At 47.4% G+C, this 9,353-nt stretch overlaps 3 protein-coding genes across 3 annotated transcripts in view; 1 reads left to right on the top strand and 2 right to left on the bottom strand.

Moving 5' to 3' along the window:
* The window catches only part of L228DRAFT_242589 (aldose-1-epimerase), a 2,091-nt gene extending 1,455 nt beyond the window's left edge, over nt 1-636 (top strand). The window contains exon 5 of the mRNA XM_018331473.1: nt 106-636. Within this exon, the coding sequence (XP_018191720.1) occupies nt 106-197 (92 nt within the window). The 3' untranslated portion in view covers nt 198-636. The remainder of the gene's footprint in view (nt 1-105) is intronic.
* Nucleotides 637-720: 84 nt separating this feature from the next.
* Nucleotides 721-4,227, bottom strand: L228DRAFT_257646 (hypothetical protein). Its single transcript, XM_018334007.1, has 4 exons — nt 3,024-4,227; nt 2,882-2,923; nt 1,814-2,810; nt 721-1,485 (listed from the first exon to the last, which is right to left on the bottom strand). The coding sequence occupies exons 1-4, from the start codon at nt 4,048-4,050 to the stop codon at nt 1,047-1,049; spliced, it is 2,505 nt and encodes an 834-aa protein (XP_018191719.1). The 5' UTR covers nt 4,051-4,227; the 3' UTR covers nt 721-1,046.
* A 572-nt stretch (nt 4,228-4,799) lies between these two features.
* L228DRAFT_242587 (DUF726-domain-containing protein) lies at nt 4,800-9,214 on the bottom strand. Its single transcript, XM_018331472.1, has 5 exons — nt 7,862-9,214; nt 6,809-7,797; nt 6,347-6,749; nt 6,088-6,287; nt 4,800-6,022 (listed from the first exon to the last, which is right to left on the bottom strand). Exons 1-5 carry the CDS (start codon nt 9,039-9,041, stop codon nt 5,195-5,197), a joined length of 3,600 nt encoding a protein of 1,199 aa, XP_018191718.1. The 5' UTR covers nt 9,042-9,214; the 3' UTR covers nt 4,800-5,194.
* Between the last annotated feature and the right edge of the window lie 139 nt (nt 9,215-9,353).

Raw genomic sequence — 9,353 nt, 5'->3', positions numbered from 1 at the left:
CTCGTTCTTGTACATGCAAATGTGTATAATAAAAAAAAAAAAAAAAAAAAAAAAAAAAGAAAAAAGAAGAAAAAAAAAAGGTCTTTTCCACTGACGTCAAGATAGTCTGCATTGAATCCGGTGCTGTCTCTGGCTGGCAGAAGCTCGACGGAGGCGACTCGTTCGAAGGCGCTCAGATCATCAAGTCGGTGCTGTAAATTGTGATCCTCACAAATAGCAACGAGCACATCTATGTCTTACCAACACTGACCTGCCTCCTTTCTGACGAGAAGGAGACTAATCTCGACGATATCTATATCCCGTTTTCCCCCTCCTTTTTCTATTTATTTTTCCCCCCACCTTGCATTCCATTGCTTCCTTAGCCTGCCATAGACAGACCTGCTTTGCACTTTTTTTCTTTTGCCTCACAGACCTGTCACTCGGCTTCGCCTTTGGTCCCGAGGGGAAAAAGAGAAGATGACATTATGCGATACGAACAAATCAACTCATGCTTGACGTTTTAAAATAAAAATACGAATATAGATGAATCAACCAAGGCTCTTCAAATTTGCTCAAAGGAATACAGACGTGAATGTATCGACGATTCGCATCTCCAATTCACTTGCTTTGACCTCTGAAACTAAATACGACCGAGTGTTTACGCTATCAAGATGACCAAGAAAAAAAAATCACATTCCTTAACATAATTCTAAATCCTACCCTAATCATAATAGCTGCCAAGCCGGTACACACACGCCTTGACCCGAAAGGAAAAAAAAAACCAAATGTATAAATTTACGCCTGCTGAAACGGTCAAAAGGAGAGGATAATAGGGTATAGTATACACGCGCCATGTGCACGTACCTCTCCGTACATGCAGTCTTCTAGTAGAGTAGTAGAAAAATCTAAATGTTAAATGGCAATTTTTTTACATGGGGGCATCTCGCTGAAACTAAAGTAAATCAAGCCCCTTTTGAGAAAACAAAAAAAAATCTTTTAGAAAACCGAGGGAGAAAGAAGGGAGGGAGGGAAAAGGGGATCAAAAAGAAGAAACTAGTGGGTATGAATCACGAGATAATTTCCCGCCCTCCAAAGCCATGATCAAATTGAATCGCATGCACCCGGTCTTCTTCCTCTTCGTTCAGCAGGTCGCCAATCTCGATACTCTCCCGGAGGATGCGCCGGGCTTGCTCATCACTACTTTCGTTGTCCCTGGTGTCTTTGTCATTGTCCCTGTCGCCGTTGTCGTTGGACTGGGAGTTGGAGTTGAAGTTGGAATGAGAGGTGGAGTTGGAGCTGTTGTTGGAGTTGGAGTTGGAATAGGAGTTGGAGTTGGAGTTGTTGGGGCGGTCAGGTATGTGCATGTCTTCTTTGACCAACATGACGGCGAGCTCGGGCACGAGGACGGCCTGGACGAAGCCCGAGGGGCCGCCAAAGGCCGCGACGCGGTCGGAACTGACGGCTTTGCGGATCTGCGGGGCGAAGTGCGTCATGATGTGGTCCATCCTGAGGATGTTGGTTAGTTGCACTGTGGGATTATAGGATTGTAGAATTATAGGGTTGTAGGGTTGTAAGAAGAGTAGATATAAATACGAGTCCTGTGGGATGATGGTACGATTTTACCTCAAGAAGGAAACAAATAGAAAATAAAAACAATGTGAAGATGAAATTACGAGCAAAAGAGAGGGAACGAAAATGAAGATATAAATATGAGCAAAAGAAGAGGGAAGAAGTAAAAGAATGAGGGAGTAAGGCAGGATAAGAGAGGAAGACCAGAAAATAAAATTAAAAATAAAGAGAAAAAGTAGAAAACAGTAGGAAAAGAAAAACGTACATGACACGGGCCCCCCGGGAGCCATAATACCCCGGCGTCAGCTCATGAAACGTACTCGCCATGATACTCTGCGCGAGGGTGCGGTTCTTGCCCGACTTCATCGTTGTCTCGAGCACGTTTCGATAATACGACGGCTGGGAATTCTCCAGCACGGCAAGGATGCGGGGATGGTATTTCTCCAGACGGGCAGGGAGGCGGGCCCAGTCGATGGTGGGGTAGCCCTTGGCGGCCCATTCGAGTTTGGAGGACTGTTCTTTATGCATTCGGCAGAAGCGCATTTGGTTTTTTAACTTTGCCATGTTCATGCCTTCGCCGTGGGTCTCCCAGAAGGCCGTGTCGACGGGGGTGCGGCAAAAGGGGCAGCGGGGCGACGGGGAAGAGGAGCGGGTGTTGCGATGGTTAGGAGGGTGCGTGGGTGGAGAAGTTCTAGAGTATTTGGGACGGGGAGTGTCGTCGTTGTCGTCGTTGTTGTCAAAAGATACTGCGCTAGGGGAACTGGGGAGAGAACTTAGTGCAATTGAGGAACTGCGGGAGAAGAAGGGATATGCATCGCCGGCGGAGGAGTCGTAGTTGTTGTTGGCTTGGGAATTGGGTTGTGATGATGATGGCGGTGAGTTTGTTGAGTCCTGGAACAGGCTTTCGATATCTTTTGTATGCTTTTTGTCGGTGAGAATCTTCCCAGCTAGAGCATCAACGTCGAAATGTTTGAATGTAGCGCGTGGGAGTTTAGGAGAGTTGTTTGATGGCTGAGAATCCTTGGATCTAATTTGAGACTTGTGCCACGGAGTATCAGTAAGCGGTGGCATGGTGAATTCTGGTTTATTTATTGGGGTGTCGGATGGCTCGTGGCGCTGTTCATATTTTGGCATGCGGAACTGGGCCTTTGACGAAGTATTATCATCTTCTTCGTCCCCGTTTCCGGACGTCTGGAGTCGCTTTTGTAAAGCGTAGTGCTTTTCTAATGGATCTACAAATTTGTGATCGTTTGGTTTTGACCCTATATAAAAATCAGGTTATTAGCTTCAACAACACTTATATCACAATGGACAATGGCACAATTCGTCTTACCCGTTTGACCATTTGAGGCCCCAGAAGAGTTTCCCTCGGAACCTAGGTTTATCCAAATAAGCAGTCCATCCTCAGCACTCAAAACATACACACAATACACAACGACGGTGTTGCATGTAAAATGCTGAAAGGTTAAAAATACCTGTAGACTGTTCTCTAGATTTTGACCGCCCTTCCTTTCCATATTTTTGGGCTCTGCCTGTTTGCGAACTCTTGGTATGAATATTCGACACCGAACCAGAATACCTCAATCTTTTCTGCCGCGCTCGTCCGGAGGACTGCGAGGATATGATCCATCCATACTCGTCTGTTAATTCGTCTCCCGCGCCATCTGTTGCCGCGCTTGGCCGCTTCCCTCCACTTTTCTGAGACGGAAGCCCAGAAGACGCCGCGGAGGAGGATGACGACGATTGGCTTCCATTCGCCTTGCCTTCAGACGCAACGGTAGTTTCTCCGTTCTCGCCAGCTTTGTCCTCCTCTGAATCCTCGGGCTCGCCGAATCTTCTATACTTTCCTCCAAACCGGGGCGGTCTTATAGACCTTGTAAGCTGGCCACGTGTTTGTGGGTATCCGCGCCCTCGTTGTCCCCGTTGTCCCTGTTGTTCCCGCTTCTGCTGCTGCTGTTCTTGTTGTTGACTTTGCGAAAGCTCGTCATCGCTCGAACTCATAGGTTCGTCATTGACTCCAGGACTCTGGCGCTGTGCTCGAGGCATTGACGCCCCATGAAATTTGGCCGAAACTGTTTGGGACTTTTGCGATTGCGAGTTGTTCCTTGCACGGAGCTCCGACTGGGACGCCAATTCGTCATCGGAGCTCAAAGGCTCAGCGTCAACCGGCGGACTCGGGCCACGTTTTCGAGCCGCTACTCTTGCCAGCTCCAGAGCTCCATCCTGTGCTGATCCTGGAGCTGCTGATGCTGCTGCTGCCGCTGTCTTTTCTGTCTTTTCTGTCCTTCCTGTCGTTGCTGCCGCTGTCCTTGCTGTCGCTGTCCTTGCTGTCGCTGTCCTTGCTGTCGCTGTCGCTGTCATTGATTTCGTTTCTTTCGTTGCCGTCGTTGTTGCACCTCCAGATCTATTATGAAACGTCGAAAGAAGTGATCTACCAGGTCCATTGCGTTTCGTCAGGACCGTAGTCGCATTCCCCGTCTTTGGTCGACCACTTCCCGCCATTTCCCTATCTCAGATCTTTTCCCTCCAGGCTCGGGCATTCATGGGCAGCAAGACAAGCAAAAGTCGTTTTGAGCTGCTGTGTTAGGACTTGGGTGTTAGCCCCGGTGACGGAGTAAATTGACATCGAGTTCGGAGTTCCCCCCGCAACCGAGATTCACTCTCCGGCCTGCCCGGTACCTTCAAACGGAGTAGAATACGCGACTTTTCCAAAAGAGACGCGTTAACAGGGAAGAAAGGTGAGTTCGCGTTAATTGGTATTTAAGGTAAGGTTTACAGCTTACATTTGGGATTAATAAATCCAGAAGTAGATTCGATTTTGCATTCCTTTAAAACTTGGATAATAACGTACTTGGATATATAGTAATTGTCATGTTCAGATACGCCCTTGTAAAAGCTTAGCTGCCCGATAGAGCCATGTGTTTATAGATCAAACCCATATTATCATGACGTGGAGAAAAAAAAAAAATCCTGTGTGATAAATCAACACCAAGCAATTACAATCTCTCAATAATATACCTAGAAAATCTAGATGCCTAATCTGTAAAGTATCTAACTAACTCGAATAAAAAAGTTAGAAAATAATGCAGAATATGAAAGATATTTTTAAACCCGGTGATTAACACCCATTTTGCTTTGGTTTAAATCATCAACCAAGGCTATCATTAATATGCTACCTGATCAATTTAAACAAACAATTGACATTGGAACTAACCAATCATCTAACAGTTATATTCAACTAGAACTTCATTCTGTGTTTAGTGCCTTTCAGCGCGGAACGAAATGCAAATAATGAATTCAAACGTCGAGCATTGAAAATTTGAAATAGATACAGGAAATGGAACAAGTGTAGACGATATGCACATACACTTTATGTAACAAACAAGGATATTTGAAGGGAAAAAAAGTGAAAAAGAAAAGTTCGGAAAATGTAATCAGAAAGGTAAATATGATGCCACACCTCAACGCCCCTGTAATGCAACCATAAAGTGCTAAATAGATGCAGAGCAAAATTGATAAGAGAATGCAAGGGGAAAGAAAAACACGCCATAACATGTTCGAGAAAAGCCTGACAATGCCCCAAATCTTCTCTAGTGCCATTTGTGTATAAATTCTGTAACGGAAAAATAAATATCAAGCCAGGTATTTATTCAAAGCTGAGTTGAATTTCCTTTTCATGGCCAAATTCGTCGTGCTCATCGTCGGCCCACGCGTCTTGTTCTGCAACACCAAACGTCGCCGGCATCGTCACTGATGATCGTAATTCTGGTCTAAGCGGCGGCTGAGATGACACGTCCGAAAAAGTCGGCAGAGTAGTGGTGGTAGTAGACCTAGACAGCGGAGATGGATTTGAACTACCCCCGGCCGGAGGCTCAAACGACATTTGTATGTTGCTACTTTCTCCATGGAGAAAGTTATCATCGTCATAGTCAAAATACGACTCCTTCAAAATGCGGTGACTGTCTTGACTTGCTGAGGCAGCTTCAGTGGTCCCACCGGGACTGCTGTTAAACGTTGGAGGCAAGGGAGGTAGAGGTGACGCAGCTTCGGATCTCGAGCGTTGTGCTAGGCCTGAGTCATAGCTCATTGACTCCTTGAGACCTGAAACTGGCCGAGACGGCAAGCCAGTGCTAGCAGCCTTTGGTGGACTAAGATCGAGCTTCATAGGTGGTAAAGTCGATTCAAGTTGTCTCACTTCAACTTGCTCGCTGGCCAATTCGGCCCGAATAGCATCGATATCAAATAATACCGGATCGTAACCTTGATGCTGCCCCTCAGCGCTAGACCTTGCAGTGGAACCACCGCCGCCCGTTCGGACGGTGTCATCATAGGTTTCCCAGCCCTTCTTTTCGGCCATCTTTTTGCGATTGAATAGCCCAAATATTTTCTTGCTGGGTTTGTCGTCAAGCTTTTTACGCGCTTCATCGATTTCTGCAATGAGTTCTCGTTGCCGAGCTTGATGGTTTTCAGGGTCCTAGACAAGAAAAAATGGTCAGCATGATCTCCAAGGGGAAAAAAAGGGGGCAAATGGTATCTAACAGGGTCTTCAATTTCGGCAAATTCATCACTTTCGACAAGCCATCCGACTTCCCTCAGCAGTCGAGGCATAGCAGAACGATAGGCCATATGTCCAGGAACGATCGTCGTGACATCTATATTTTCCAGCCTTGGAACATCGAGAACTGGAGCCAACCCTGCTACACGCATTATACCACCACTGGTGGCGCGAAACAGATAGCCTTTTATCAAATGTTAGACATCAAGGCACTGCCATTCGGAAAATTAGATATGCTCTTACCCAGAATCCAGTCATTTGTTGCATAGCCGTTGACGAATCTCCCAGACACTATAGCCCTTGCGCGAAGATATTCGTCCCTCTTTGCCACAATTGGCGAGCCAAAGAGATAGACGTTCTGAATCAGGCCGTAGGCGCCCCGGCTTGCCAGCTCTCTTAGGCAAGAAAAGATGACCCTGGCACCCAATGAGAATCCAACCAGAGTGATAGGACGAACGCCGAGGTTTCGGTCAATGAGCGAGTCAGCGAGAATAAGGCCGGCCGCATTGGCTCTGTCAAGAGAGACTGTCCATGGATTATCAATGAGATACGACAGCTTGGTCAAAACAATGGGGAGCTGCAACGAAGCCATAAGAGCAACCAAGACGGTGCTGCCCAGCACTTGTTGCAATCCTTGCGTGAGAGCCTTGCAGTCCAGTCAGCGAACGATCAGATTTTGAAAGTAATATGTGCGGACGGGCTTACCTCCGTGGCTAAAATATTTATAGTATCACCCATGCTCTGAAGCATCTCCGGTTCCCACAAAACCGAATAGAGATCACCCATGATGGGGTCCACCGTACTATAGGGTAATCTGACATCGTCAACCTTTCCATTCATCCATCCAGCGACCGTTATTATTAGATTAACGCGCTTGTTGTTGTGCAGTGGCCGGTATTCGAATGTCTTGACAGCCCCCATTCTTCTATGGGATGCTCTGACGGCAATGGCACCACCTGACAAGGCGGCAGTCGTGGTAATGAGAGCTGCGCCGCCTGTACCGGCAAGAAAGGTACCGGTACCGGCAACACCAATGGTCGTGAAACCGGCGGCAAGTCCAGCACCAATGACCGGAGCCAGAAGACCAGCAGAGAGGCCGATTACGAGACCACCTCCTACAGTGGCAAGACCCATCATGACCATTCGTCGCTTCATTCCAGCTTTCTTGCGCGCTGCCATATGCTCTTCCTCGGTCCAATTTTCCTTCTGCGCAGCTGCCGCTTCTTCCATTTCTAGCGCATCGGTGACTCGTTTCTCAAATCTGCAGATATCTATCCAAGGAATACTCAAGTAATTGCCAACCCGCTCGAGAAGGACACGAGAACGCGAGTCGTAGATTGAATCGGAGATCAAAACCAGGAAAAGATCGCAAAGAACGGTCCAGCGGAGGTCAATGTCGATATTCTTTGTCGAGGGCAGCTGGTTAGGGGTCCGGACTTCTGGCAGGTCATCTCCCTCGTGCTCTTGGTATGGAGGTGGAGGAGGAGTCTCAGAATACCCTTCAAAGTAGGATGACGGAGTGGAGGATTTGCGCTCCAGCTCAGTACTAGACGGTCTGGGTGACACGCTTGACGGAGGTTTTGACGGGATTTTTTCAGCCATGGGATTCTTTACACGTGAGTTTTGCAGAAGCGTGGGCGTGAGATCCGCTGCAACAACCCCGTGCTCTGCCAACTGTTCGATCATGATTTGCTCTAGAATTACAGCTTAGTATTTTTCGAAGATGCAGATGTTGGCTAAAACAAAGGGGAGCCGTACCTTCAGAGCTGATATCCATGTGTGTGTATAGCCGTAGAGTCATCTTTTGACTCCACATTTTGATCGACTCAGTGGCAATAACCAGTTCTGATTTTGTAGACTTTCTTTGCGGCATTGCTTCGAGCTCTTTAACCATCTCAATCATTGCAAGTCTGGTCAGTCCAACATATGCAATCTTCTGTCCTTCTGTAAGCAAATCTTTTGTGACCTGCATCTGAGACAGAGCATCTCGTAAGTCTTCATCTTCATCTGCCACGTTGGTGCCATTTTCCTTAAAGAGATATTTCGTATTTTCGTCCATGCTGGTAGTCGATTTTGCGTCCTCATCTATCTGCACGCGCGTGTACCCTCTGCCACCAGGGCCGTAATTGCCTTCATTGTCAGACTCCGCCGCCTCTTTGGCAATGAGTTTCCCATCATCATTGTAGATATCGTATGGCGCGTAAGCGGGCATTTCTTGCCAGTCATCCTCGTCTATATTATATTTCTCTTCTGGTTCGTGAGATGCAGCGACCTGCTGATGAGACCATTCCGATACATGGCCTGTGCTAGCTTTATGACTATGACCTGGAACCTCAATATTTGTATCATCGTGGGCTTGGTCATCCTTTTGCTTTTCCTCTTGCTTTTCCTCTGGCCTAATCTCCACTTCCGAGGCTTCGGGAACTTGTTCTCGAAAAGTGTCGGTTGTCTTTGTCGGCAGGATCTCGGCAGGGGCGTGCGTGTAGTCTGGAGGAGTCGAATCACTGGGATATGTGTGTTCCTCCTTGGGTGTTTCGAGCTTTCCGCCCACCTCCGTTTGGGAAAATGCTTCCGAATTCGTAGCAGCATTCTTCCTCTCTGGGTTTTCTTCCTGCACATTGCTAGATCCCTCCGTTATATTCGTCTCATTGACAACATCTGTTGTGATGTTTCCCTCTTCAATCTCCGGCTTGGCATCATGATGATTGGACCGACTATCCGTATCTTGGTCTTTCCTGGCCGAGAGAGAGCTGTGAGAAGGTAGAAGGGGAAGACCAAATTCATCCCTGTCCAAAGCCGCTGAAGGAGCTTGTGTGGCTGTCACATTCGTCTCTGTATCGCCTTGATCCGTATCACGATTGATCTCTAGATGTGTTGCAATCGGATGCTGCTGATTCTTCGGGGAATCGTCACCCGCATCGATCTCATGCTGGGGCATTATGGAGTGAGGTCCGCCGTAGAATGGATCGACACTGCCTGCACGGAAAGACACGCACAGACTAGAATTATATGATAATGAATGCTTTTAAGTTAAATCCAAGTAGCTCCTCCAAGTAGGAAGCCCCTTCAAGGCCTTCATCCCACAGATACGGAGTGCTGGAATTATCGTTGGATATTGCCGGCGGTGAAGGTGAGCTTCGGACATGATTCCTGCCCCCTGGTGGGAAGTGGGACAAATGGGCCCACTGTGGCTTGCTCAAAGTACTCTAAGAGTTTAGCTAAGTACCTTATCACCAAAATAACCAGCGAA

This window comes from Xylona heveae (assembly GCF_001619985.1).
Source record: "Xylona heveae TC161 unplaced genomic scaffold L228scaffold_1, whole genome shotgun sequence".
In the NCBI taxonomy this organism is placed as follows: Eukaryota; Fungi; Ascomycota; class Xylonomycetes; order Xylonales; family Xylonaceae; genus Xylona; species Xylona heveae.
Note: the sequence above shows the minus strand (reverse complement) of the source record. Positions and strands in the feature narration are given on the sequence as shown.

What these genes read in the sequence shown, in the direction of transcription:
- L228DRAFT_242587 (XM_018331472.1), bottom strand. Translation starts at nt 9,041, where the DNA reads ATGCCCCAGCATGAGATCGATGCGGGTGACGATTCCCCGAAGAATCAG. An exon ending in CATGGATATCAGCTCTGAAG is followed by an intron (nt 7,798 to 7,861) that starts GTACGGCTCCCC and finishes CTGTAATTCTAG; the next exon opens with AGCAAATCATGATCGAACAG. An exon ending in TTGCCGAAATTGAAGACCCT is followed by an intron (nt 6,023 to 6,087) that starts GTTAGATACCAT and finishes TTTCTTGTCTAG; the next exon opens with GACCCTGAAAACCATCAAGC.
- L228DRAFT_257646 (XM_018334007.1), bottom strand. Translation starts at nt 4,050, where the DNA reads ATGGCGGGAAGTGGTCGACCAAAGACGGGGAATGCGACTACGGTCCTG. An exon ending in ATCTAGAGAACAGTCTACAG is followed by an intron (nt 2,924 to 3,023) that starts GTATTTTTAACC and finishes GGATAAACCTAG; the next exon opens with GTTCCGAGGGAAACTCTTCT. An exon ending in TCCCGGGGGGCCCGTGTCAT is followed by an intron (nt 1,486 to 1,813) that starts GTACGTTTTTCT and finishes CAACATCCTCAG; the next exon opens with GATGGACCACATCATGACGC.